The sequence below is a fragment of the Balaenoptera acutorostrata genome, chromosome X, assembly GCF_949987535.1.
Source record: "Balaenoptera acutorostrata chromosome X, mBalAcu1.1, whole genome shotgun sequence".
Classification (NCBI taxonomy): domain Eukaryota; kingdom Metazoa; phylum Chordata; class Mammalia; order Artiodactyla; family Balaenopteridae; genus Balaenoptera; species Balaenoptera acutorostrata.
Genome location: NC_080085.1, coordinates 98214053 through 98226902, shown reverse-complemented (window position 1 = coordinate 98226902; position 12850 = coordinate 98214053). Strand labels below are relative to the sequence as shown.

The window sequence follows — 12850 nt, the reverse complement described above, 5'->3', positions numbered from 1 at the left end:
GTCAAATGTTTCCTAAGGGGCAAATTCTCCTCCAGCTGAGAATCACAGATCTAAACTAAGTGAAAAATGAAATAAGTCAGACAAAGGCAGATACCCTACATCAGGGCTCCCCAAGCGGTCGCGGCCTGTTAGGAACCGGGCTACAGCAGGAGGTGCGCGGCAGGCGAGCGAGCGAAGCTTCATCTGCTGCTCCCCATCGCTCGCGTTACTGCCTGAAGCACCCCCCACCCTCACCCCCGTCTGTGGAAAAACTGTCTTCCATGAAACTGGTCCCCGGTGCCAAAAAGGTTGGGGACCAATGCTCTACATTATCACTTTTATGTGGAATCTAAAAAATAAAACAAATGACTATAAAAAAACAGAAACAGATTCAGATACAGAGAACAAACTAGTGGTTGGTTACCAGTGGGGAGAGTGAAGAGGAGCAAAAAAGGAGTAGGGGATTAAGAGATACAAACTACTATGTATAAAATAAGCAACAAGGATATATTGTACAGCACAGGGAAATATAGCCATTATTTAGTAATTGAACTCAACTTTCTTTTAAAATGCATATTATAATACGTTCCATAAGAAAAAGCTTTTAAAACTTCCAGTTGCTCTAGAGATGCATGAGCATCTAATTTGCAGACTTAACAGGGCTCTATAGGCTTACCAGGTATAGGTTCAAGGGATGGACCCAGAACAATGGAATCAAACTTTTCTAAAAGTGAATGGAAACCAACGAAATTCATTCAAAAAGCTTATTTCCTTGTCCATGCAGCTGCAGTCTGCTTCAGGACATTTCAGAAGAGAACATAAATATACATAGTAAGACTCAGCTTCTCTAGAGACCAAAGGGCAGGGCCAGTACTAAAGTGCAGTGAGGTGCAAAATTTAAAGGGCCACCAAATTAAATAAAAAAAAAATTCATGATGAATAAAATACCAAAATTCTAAAAGACAGGATTCAAGCTTGCAGTTGTATGACCCCAAGAGTGCCTGCCTCACTCACCTCACCCTAAGCCTGGCCCACAGTTCCTATCTTTTAAAAAAACTTTGATACTTTGTTTATCATGGATTCTTTTTTTGCATTAGTTTTGTTTTTTTTAATAGTGCATTACAGTATTATTTATCTTGATCACTGTGGGTTTGTTTTTTTCTTTTGACACTCCCTTAAATTTTGTACATAGAGCAAGTAAGTCACTAGTTCTGGCCCTGGCAAAAGACTTGGAAACAGTTACCAAAAAACTCAGTTAACAGGATTTAATGCCTATGAAGACAATAATAATAAAAGCAATCATGGCATCTAGTTACCTGGCAGATAGGAAGTGACTTAAAGGAGGATGGGATGGGGCTGCCAGACAGACACATGAATAACAATGAGAAACTTGAGTTTTATCTAGAGGACAGGAACGACAAAGAGCAACTAAAAAGCAGCCATTACCTATTAAGAGTTATAGTTGAGGTCCACAAGTGGCTCAACAAAAAGTAAAAGGAAGGCCATATACATTTTTAGAAGCATCTACAAAAAAACATAAATCTGGCATTTAAAGGGTAAGCTTTCAATGATTCTACATAAATGGGGTATTCCAATGCTTGATTTCACCTGTCACTTGTTTTTTTAAGCTCAGACATCTGCTGGAAGCAGATAGCCAACATGTTCCCCTACAATTAGCACAAAGTAGTAAAACCAGTACCTACATTAACATTTCCAATGAAAAATTTCTGTGGTCATTAATGAACATATATTGCATGTTTTGCTCCAGGCACAGTGGCTAAGTACTTAACTTTTACATTATAAATAAAACAGATACAGAAAACAAATCAAACGAATTATTTTCAGGTGGACACTATCAAGGTTAAGAAAGAAAGCTTTGCCAGCCATTTCAGAAAACTTCCATGCACTCCATCACAATCACCACCCTCTTACCCCCACCATAATCAACCATTATCCTGACTTTCATAGTAATCACTTCTTTGTAGTTTTAAGTGTTTTGTCTGTAGTTTTAAGTGTTTTGTCACCCAAATGTGCATCCCCAGACAGTTTCTTAAAAACTGTATCTTGAACCTCTTTTAATCTATAGGTCCTTTCTCCATCCCTGTCATTTCCTTTCAATTTGTCTTTTGAAGACCCCTTGACCTGTTGAGTTTCCCAGTCTGGATTTTGCTGATTATATACTCATGGTGCATTTCAATATGTTCTTGTATTTCCTGCAAATAGGCAGCTAGATCCAGAAGACTAGATCAGACTCAGGATTGATTCCTTTGGCAGTCTATAGGTAATGTCTCACTATCTTTGCAATCTTAGCAGCTATCGCTGTTTAATATGCATCCGTTCAGTAACGACTGCAAAATGATTACATTCTGCCACTTCTTTTTCACTGATTAGAATACTAATATATAGAAATATTTCCCCTCATCTACTATTTGGTTACCCCGTAGAATAGTTCATATAAGAAAGGCAGGATAAATACTTGATTCTTTCACTTTACTGTCCCGTTTTCAAGAACGTAAACTGGTTTTCTAACATCCTCTTAAGAGAACCAATTCTTTTTTCAGTTATGTATTCTTTTCAGATTTTTTTCCATTATATGTTATTATTAGATATTGATTACAGTTCCCTGTGCTATACAGTAAATCCTTGTTTTTTAATCTATTTTATGTATAGTTGTTTATATATATATGTATAGTTGTTAATCCCAAGAGAACCAATTTTTAAAATATCATCAGGAACTTTTAAATATATTTGACGTGTTCCAATCTATTGCAATTATCATTGTTGAAGCTCAAACTTCCATCTTTGGCCAGTGGGAACTTCTTCAAGATGGCTCCTGAGTCCTTTTGACATGACCCCCAGTACTCGTTGATAGCTTCCTTGCTATCTAGCATGACAAGATGATCCAGGCTAATCTTGAACATTTCCTGCCCAGACCTGGAACCAGAAATTTCTCCATAAAGCTGTGTTTCTGTTTAAGTGAGAAGCAGCATTTCAATGTCACAAACTGAGTGCTAAAGATACTCATTGTTTCTAGGCCTTTTCAGTGGACAGAGATAGGAAAAACACAAATTTAAAGATAAAATACCTCAAGTTCATATTGATACTTCCAATTCAAATGTGATACCATAAAAGTTTCTCCTTAGCCTCTTTTAGTACATGTTCATTACCTTTCTTCCATACTAAGATCCCGGTTTGCAAGGACACAGCAGGATAAAACTGGAATATCCCATACTCATTTGTTTTAGCCGACATTACAGTCTCTGAATAACAATCTAAGTATCTAGATAAAAGAACCTGGTGTGTTTATTGAAAGCATTAAAAAATGCTTGGCACATGGTCTCTCAATTCTCCCATTTTTAAAAATAGCTATACTGTACCTATATTGTTCAAATATAAGGCTTTACATAGTATATTATCAACTTCTCAGCCCTCATTTTGTGTTAAGTATATATTTAATACTTACAATCAGGTCTTAAGCTGATGTCTTTTATTGTTTTGGTGGTCTATAAGTCAAAATCATTCTCCAATACACTCTGTCCCTCCAATACAACTTTCTGTGATGGCAGAAATGTTCTTTATCTGTGCTGTCCAATACAGTAGCCACTAGCCACGTGTGGCTTTGAGCACCTGGCATGTGGTTAGTGTGACCGAGCAACTTTAGACTTACTTTACTTAATTGTAATTTGAAGTGTCTTACGTGGCTAGCAATTACCTTACTTGACAGCGTATCTTTAGTAGATTCTTCAAGAAGGGCTCATGCAAATAATATTCTCTGAATTCTTATACATTACCCTTTAAGCCTGAAAATGTTTGGCTGGATATAAAATCTTTGGTTCACATATCCTTTCATTATCTTAAATGTTACTCCATTTTTTTGTAGCATGAAGCATTGCTGTCAAAGTTTGATGATTATCATTTTATTTCCTTTATACTCCATAGGCTCTTTTTCTTTAAAGTCCAGTTGTTTTACTAGAATATCCTGGTGTTGGTTGCTCTGGCTCAATATTCTGCAGAGCGCTGTTTCAGTATGTAGTTTTAAAGTTTTTTAATTTCAGGAAAATTTTCTGAATTATAGTTTTTAGTATTTATTCTTTTCCCTTACTTTGGTTTTCTTCTTCAGGAACTTCTATCAGTGTTGGATATCCTTTGCCTAACTTCAATATGTCACTTTTGAATCTTTCTCTTCGTTTTTTTCATTTTAGATTTCCCCCCTTTCTTACATCTTTCTCTTAAAGCATTATCTGTTGTACATACTTGGTCATGTTCTTTATAGTTTTGTCTTCATTACCAAAATGACTTTCTTCCATTTCTAATGCTTTCCTGAGTTCTGTCACCTCATCTGAGTTTTTCTAATCCTGATTTGTTATTTTTTTAACATTTTGTGTTATTAATGTCTTTACCTCATTTTGAAATAGTTGTTGGTTTAGTTTAAGTTCTGTTTAGTGTGCACATTCTAACATGCTTCTACTGTCTAACAGGGATATTATTCTGTTCTCCTCTTAAAACACCTTTGTATGCAACCTTAGTGCTTTTCTTTCATTTTTTTTAACATCTTTATTGGAGTATAATTGCTTTACAATGGTGTGTTAGTTTCTGCTTTACAACAAAGTGAATCAGCTATACATATACATTCATTTTTATGTGAAATTATTTTTCATGAACTCTAGAATGAGATGGAATACAAGAAAGCTTTTCTAACTTCTTAGGGATCTCTATTGTTTTTGTAGTGTTTAAAAACATGACTGCTTTCTAGGATTCCTTGGCTCTGTTCTCTCAGCTTTAGTCTGGACCTGCTCTTTCCCTATCCTCATCAATTTTGATTCCACTCCCAGCAGTTTCCCCCACAGTGAGGAATATTATCCTAAAAGGTAGCCCTGCCAGGTCAGTTTTCAGAGTTCTTAGGGGCGAAACTGTTTCAAGCCCTTTAGTCCCTTTACCATGTACCCAAAGCACTCACCTAGTATTGGAGAGGTCAAATCCCTTCCCAGTCTTAGCTGTTCCTTCCAAATTGGCTGCCCCACTGTCCAGTGAATTCTTATTAGCTCTTTTGGGGTTCTTCTGTTCTCAGGTCCATCAGACAACATCCCCGATGCTTCCGTCTTATTGCTCCCACATTGACCCTGACAGCATGCAGGTCTTGTGACTGATGGTTTGTCCCTACCTGCTTAAATTTTGGGGTTCATGGGGAGACCCTTTCACCTAGTTTTGTTGTTAAACATTGTCCCATGGGTTTTGGTTTTGCTATTTCCATTTTTTTTTTAATTTATTTACTTATTTATTTATTTTTGGCTGTGTTGGGTCTTCGTTTCTGTGTGAGGACTTTCTCCAGTTGCAGCGAGCGGGGGCCACTCTTCATCGCGGTGCGCGGGCCTCTCACTATCGCGGCCTCTCTTGTTGCGGAGCACAGGCTCCAGACACGCAGGCTCAGCAGCTGTGGCTCACGGGCCCAGCTGCTCCGCGGCATGTGGGATCTTCCCAGACCAGGGCTCGAACCCGTGTCCCCTGCATTGGCAGGCAGATTCTCAACCACTGCGCCACCAGGGAAACCCCAACTATTTCCATTTTTATTTGGGGACGCAGACTGAAAAGCTATGCTGTTGTTGCCACCACTTTCCCAGAATTCTGCTGAAAATTTTAAATTATATTAACTCAGTGGAATTTCACAACCACTTCATAAATTGGTACTATCAGTAGCTCCAAGCTCACAGATAAGAAAGGTTCAATAATTTGTCCAAAATTACATAGCTAGTAAGTTGTAAAACCAAGATTCTAACCTGGATCTCTTAAATTCTAGAGCCAAACTTTTCAGGAATTAATTCTGTGAAATGTGAAATACCTTTACCTTAATTTCTGTATAAGAGAACTTAACTTGAAGTTTAAGAAACTAGTACAAGTCCTCTAAATTTTCAATGGGGTTAGCAAAACAATAGCTATGAAATCATATCAAAGCCAAATTTTCAAGAAAAAAAATTGAAATTTAATACTGGAGATTAAAGTAATCTTATCTAATCACTAGAATTGTTGTATGGGCGTGTTCATGAATAGAAAAAGAGGCTTCCAAAGTAAGGAACCACTAATAACCTACCTGGCCTGCCTTGTGTAGGCGGAGATACAAATAGAGGCTGTATAGCATTCTGTGAGGAAACTGAAATGGTACTACTAGCTTGATTAGCTGCTGCACAGTTAGGTAAGACTGGGGCTGGAACAATATTTGCACAGGAAGCTGCAACTGCTGCAGAATTTACCATCACCACCTGTAAGTGTGGAAGAAAGTTTAGAACTCTAAGTTTGGTTTCACAAACAATATTAGTTTCTTATCTGATTCTAAACTTCAGGAAATAGTATTCTAATAACTAAAACACCGAGAAGCCAATATTTATGTAAACCTAATATAGTAAGGTTATTTCTTTTCGAAGACCCCAGATGACTTTGAGAGCTTTACTTTTTTATTTTAATATTTTTCTGGAAAGGTAATACATTAATATGATTCAAAAACCAAGTATAAAATTGTATACAATGAAAAGTTTCCTCCAACCCCTGTCCTCCATCTGCCTAGTTCCTCTCTCCACAAACAAGTAACCTCTGGGTTTCCTGAATATTATCCAGAAATTTATAGTGCGTATTTATTTTTACATGCATACATATTTCCCCACACACACTTTAAAAAAAAACAGAAAATGTTCTTTGCTTTTTCTCTTTTTTTTTAACTTCATGAGACTGCAATTTGTTTTTCTGATTAGGCCACAGCACCCAATACAGGGCTGTGCACAGAAAGATGTTCAATAAATGGTAACAGATTCTTCTTCATGAACACCCTCTCCTCACTGTAGTCTCCATTTTCTTATTACCCACTGCAATGTGGCTGCTACCCTCTCTGGTTCTCAGAAACTGTATTCAAAGTCACAGTGGTCTCCATGGCAACAAATCATAGTAGACTCTTGTTAGTCCTTATGTTGCTTGACAGCTTGGCAGCAACTGACACTTGACTATTCCTTGAAACATTCTCTTCCTGGGGCTTCCATAATAATACACTCTCCTGCTTTTCCTCCCTCCTTGGCTATTCCTTCTCTACCCATTTTCTAAATGGTGATGCACAGGCTCTGTTCTAGATGCTCTTCTCAATCTCTTCCTTTTTCCAGGATGACATTATTTACTCCTACGGTTTCAGCTACCTTTCTGATGCCAGCTTCCCATTCTATAAGAAAGCTTTACATTTTAAGTTTCAGGAAATGGCAGACTTGACAGGTAATTTATACTAACTCACTCATTATATAAGAGGCTCAGAGTAGACTGAGTAGTCCAACGCCAGCACACAGAACAGTGTCTGGAACATAGTAGATGCTCCATCAATTTGTTAATAAATTTACTAATTATTGTGCCAGGCACCAGGAAGTATAATAACACTTAACATAAGAATATAAGCAGCTTCTTTGAAGTATGATGAAGGGCAAAGAGAACAAAAAGAAAAAATTCATTTTCTTCTGTTTAGGCCACTGCAACTGACTGCAAAATAAAACTATAAAGATTACCTTCTGGGGGTAGTTGTATGAGGTAACTGCGTCATGAGGAGACATAGAACATCGTCTTCTATCCTCAAGAGACTTTATTGAATACAGAAGTACAAATAAGGGGAAATCAAGAAATTAAACAATACATCAATAAAAGATGTGCTTTGTTTCAACATCTCCTAAAGATAAGTGAAAGTGATCTGTCCTAAAAGTATTCAAATTTGGAGGTGACTACTATGATAATGCTCCAAAAGGTATCACTCTAGTGCCTGACTTAGGTGACTGTTCTATTTCCTATCTACAGAAATCCTGATCATATCCAACTCTAGTCCCAATGTAGATACTAAAATGTAATGGAGAATTGCAATTTAAACACTTTCTCAGTGTCCTCTCTTGCCTTAAAAACCTCAAAATCAGTAGGACCAGCAACAGTGTTGCTAAAAGAAGGCATTCCATCTAAAGGAACAGCTTGGGACAAGGGTGGATAACTGGTTGGTCAGCTGCACCCTACCTAAGCAGGATGTAGTATAATCCAAACACCATTTCCCTTTGGCTCAAGACCTTGTCTTTGTGAAAGTAACAATGATTTTAAAAGGCTCAGAATTATGCATGACACACCGTCATGACAGAAAAATAAACTAGCAGCAGAAGCTGGTAATAAGGACACAAAGGAAATCAGGGGAAGTATCACAGGAAACAAGAGGAACCACATTGGGACAAAGACAAGCCCAACTTAACATGGACCTAAGAGTGCATGTTTCGAAAGTCTGTGTTCAAGTACAGCCCAAGTACCGGCCAAAAAGCAAACTTCAGCCCTGGCTCAGAAGGCCCAGTGTGAATTCTAAACAATTCTAGACAAGGATTTAGGTGAGAGTTGGGCGTGGAATTAAGAAGAAAAAATGTTCATGGTTTCTTAGAAGGTTCTGTGCCTGGAAATCTTTAAGTCCTGCATTGGTCTTCTCCCCTCAGAATGCTGTGAAAAAATTACTTAGAAAAATTACTTAGAAACTTGGTGACTGGGGAGTGGGAGTGGAGCACGTCATGAAGAGACTGAAACCTACTGGGGATGTATGATAAAGTAAGTTCAGAAAAAGGAACACGTGACAAGTGAAATTAAAGGGACAGAAAGAAAGTGTCTACTCTTGTCATCCCTGAAGGCGAGATTTTTACTTGCTTTTTCAACTTGGGTGGCTATTTCAAGAAATGGTGTAAAAAGCATGTGATATGAGAATAGTAATGACAGAGTGAGAGGAAAAACTATTTCTCTAGCAGGGGCAAAGGAAGGGAAGGAGAAATAATGGGAAGAGAATTATATATCACAGTTTTCATCACCTTCCTAAGACGTATTGCCTAAACAGTAAAAACAAAAATTCAGTACATGAAGCTATCAAAGTTAAGATTAATCACAGAGAATAGAGGGTAGTCATTCAACTTCCTCACAAATATTCCAGCTCTCCTCCTAGGTACATGGGTAGGTTGCTCTTCCTGGCCTCATCTAATTAGGTATGGGCACGTGACTTGTTTGGACAATGAAATATGAGAAATATTGAGAGCCAGTGTTCAATTTCCCTATCTTCAGCTCTGCCAAGGTTGACTGTGAAAGTACATGTCCATCAGCCTGGGTTCCTGAGTGACTCTGATGAACAAAGGCCTGCTACCAACCTGCACTGGACCTCTAACATTAGCGAGAACAACTGTGTTAAGCCGCTGAGATTTTGGTGGACTGTTGCTGCAGTGTAACCTAGCTTGACCAAAACAGTAATTGGTAACTAAAATTAGGGTGCTGCTGTTAACAAAAACCTAACTTGAGAAGGAGATTATGAATTTGTAGCTCTTAAGGGAAGAGGTTTGGAAAACAGAATGTTAGTTTTGTGTTTTGATTACTGCTGGCAGAGTTTAGCAAGGTATTTTAAGACAGATGTGTACAGAAAAGTAGTTTGTAGGCAGGAATGAAAGGGAATAGAGTCCTTGAATACTAGGACTTGTAGGGTTTGGAGAGGCAACTGCTTCAACTCAAAACTCTAAAAGATAAAATTGATAAATGCTTTGAACAACAAAGAGAAGTTAAAACTCGGCCTTGAAGGAAGACTCAAATCATTGTTAAAATATGATTGCACTAAAGTATCTCAAAGCAAGAGTACCATTAAGGATATAACACCCAATGAATCCTTGCACTTGGACAAAATGGCTCATGGAAAAGTATTCAAAGGTATGGCTCTTTCATCAATGCCTGATAAGCTGAAGGTATTTGCAATCAAGTAGAGAGACAGGGATAAGAGTGCAAAGAATTATAGCAAATCTAAGTAGTATATTTATAAAAAAGAATGGTCAGTATGGCTATTGGCACATAAAACTAATAGGAATCAGAGAAGCTGCACAATAAATTACTCACATAGCCAAAGAAACCATGAGCAGAACTGAAACTATCCAACTGAGATAAAACCGCCCTTGGGCCCTCAATTTTCTATGAGTAAGAAGCAGGCTGAGAAAGCTGCTCAGCTGCCAAGATGGATTATTCTCCAATGCCTACTTCAAATATGGCCAAGGAAGGAAGGGCCTTGGAGTAATCAAGAGCCCCAGAAAACAATGAACCAGGGAGCCTCTCCAGGGAACAGTCCCCATGCCTAGGTTGGGGGCCCTCAAAATGTCTGTCCAGCATGATGTCAGAATTGCTATGGGCCAGTAACCATTTCTCCCATTTTCCCTGCATCTGAATGGGAAGTTCTACTGCAATTTTTCAGTCCCTGCTCTACCACTGGAAATTGGGTATGTAGGGGGTATATAACTTTGTATATTTGGTTTAGGCCTCCAGATCAAGAGGAACCACATCTGGACCCAATACAGAGTACTACACATTTCCCAGAAACCTTGGGCTCTGAGTTTAATCACACTGAAGGGGATTTTGGGGTTGCCTCTCTTGAGGTGGAAGGAAGTATTTTGCCTGTGGGAGTTTCCACTGAATGTTGTAATCCTTAGTGCTGTTAAAATATTTCCAACTTTTTGACTTCTAGGCACAGAGAAGTTAGAGTCTTCAAGAGAAACATGCTCTGGCCGATGAAAAAGAAATGGAAAAGAAAGTGATATGTGTCATCTCCAGGTAGAAGCTGTAAGAGCCAGGGCACCATTCACTACCTTTTGTTTCCTGCCTTAGCAATCATGGATGGAGCTTCCATCAGCCTAAGTCCCTAAGCAGAGCCCTCCTGCAGACCTCCACTACACATGTAGCATAACCAAGAAGTAAACTTTTGTTATATTAAGTACCTGAGATTTATGGCCCATTCTTACTGTTAGAAAGATCATGATAAAATCCTCTAAAAAAATCATCATCGCCAATGTTCAAATTTCCTCTTGTATCAACACATATTAAGAACATCTCTAGGGTAATTTCTAGAAAGGGGTGTGATCTTGGATGAGTTACTTAATTTCTGGGTCTCAATTTCTTCATCTACAAAATGGGAATGATACCCTAACACCTCATAGGATTGTTCTGATTTAAATACATTTATATGTATAGCACTCAGAACAGTGTTCTAGTACACAGGAGCTATATGTGTTTGTCATTATTATTAAATACCTACCAAGTTTGCTGTAGATTCAGTTGTGCTATAAACACCTGAAGTTTCATAGCCTTGTTCTAGAGGATATAGCCAAAGTAAAAATAATGAGCATTATTTTATAGTTTGAAATTTTATAAATAATGAATATCAGATTTTACCTAGATCTCACTGACCTGAAGGATAAATATATTCTTCATGATATCCTCCTAGAAAAAAAAGACAGAAAAAGTGTGTTTATGTAGGACTTCTTGCTCAGCAGAGCCAGATGGCCAGCACTTGCTTTTTCTCAAGTTTTATGGATATATGTTCAAAACTAAAATGTATACATCCTTGAAACAAGTGATTGAGCTTTCATACTACTCAACAGATATTAAAGCCAGAGACTGGCTGTAAACAGTACAAATTTCTCCTTTGAAAATTCCCTTAGAGTTCAGACAGACGTGAAAAACCCACTTGTGTCCAATTCTGGCGGTAGAGTATGGTGATTAACTTCACTGGCTCTGGAGTTAGGACTGTCTAGATTTGAATCCTAATTAACTATATCACTTTAGGCACGTTATTTAATCTTTGTGTCTTAATTTCTTCACTGTAAAACAGGGTTAACAGTACCTAGCTCATAGTGGGGTGAAAAGAACACAGCATGATGCTTGGCATATAGTAAATGGTGATTATAAAGTAATCTGAGTATAATAACCAATAGTTTGCTTAGGTGAATGTTAAAGGAATATGGCATGCTTCATCTGCTTTTCAGCCTGATTCAGGTAAATAATACATTTAGAATCAGTTTGTTCTCAGGAGATGGCTTACAGGACTGAAGTACTTTGCTCTAAGACTGCTACACCATTGAAATTCAGAGAAAGTCAATCTTCAATTGGACAGTTTTCCAGCAAATAACACCCCAAAGGTCAAAACTGTATTGATTCTTAAACATGTCACTTATCCAACACACATGCAGGTAACCCCTCCAGACAACAGGATCTAAGGTGAGAACGAATATTTGGTTACTCTGAATATGCCACTATAGGTGAACAGTACATCTGAAGATACCCACTGTGCTAAAAGGAAAAGCAAAAGGGTCATCCTGAGTAAAAGAGCAGAGAGTACGCATACTCAGGCACATGCATGCACACTAAATTATTAGAAATATCTATTTTCTCCAACATAAGTAGCAGAAAGAAGAATATCACAAGAAAATACGTTGACCAGTAAGTCAAATCATTCAGACTGCCTCACACCTCCTTAATCCACCCAATTCCTCCAGAATTGTTTCAGTAGGCATATTTCATTTTACAGAAAAATGGTAAAAAATAAGCACACTCAATGATGAGAGGCACTCTAACAACTATAAAGGTCATGTATACATGCTTTGGAGTCAGATAAACCCAAATTCAAAATTGATCTCTGCCAGTCACAAAGGACCGCATATTGCATGATTCCTTTACATGAAATGTCCAGAATAGGCAAAATCCATTAAGACAGAAAGCAGATTGATGGTTGCCTACCACTAGGGGCAGGGGGAGGGGATGCTGGGGGGATAATGAGGAATGATGGCTAATGGGTACAGGGTTTCTTTTTCTACAATTGATTGTGGTGATGTATGCAACATTGTGACTATACTAAAAACCACTGAATTGCACTTTAAACATTGAATTGTACACGTGAGGTTAATTGTATAGTATGTAAATTATATCTAAATAAAGCTGTTATAAAAAGGATTAAATCTCTGCCACTTACCAAAGGTATGACTTTGGCCATGTCATTTACCCTTTGAACCTCAATTTCCTCATATAAAAAATAAAGAAGGGC

The 12850-nt window shown here is 37.9% G+C and overlaps 1 protein-coding gene across 1 annotated transcript in view; it reads right to left on the bottom strand.

Moving 5' to 3' along the window:
- Positions 1-12850, bottom strand: part of ALG13 (ALG13 UDP-N-acetylglucosaminyltransferase subunit) — a 72792-nt gene that overhangs the window by 15966 nt on the left and 43976 nt on the right. Inside the window, 4 exon segments of the mRNA XM_057538812.1 lie at positions 6065-6233; positions 7509-7580; positions 11066-11121; positions 11218-11250. Of these exon segments, the coding sequence (XP_057394795.1) occupies positions 6065-6233; positions 7509-7580; positions 11066-11121; positions 11218-11250 (330 nt within the window).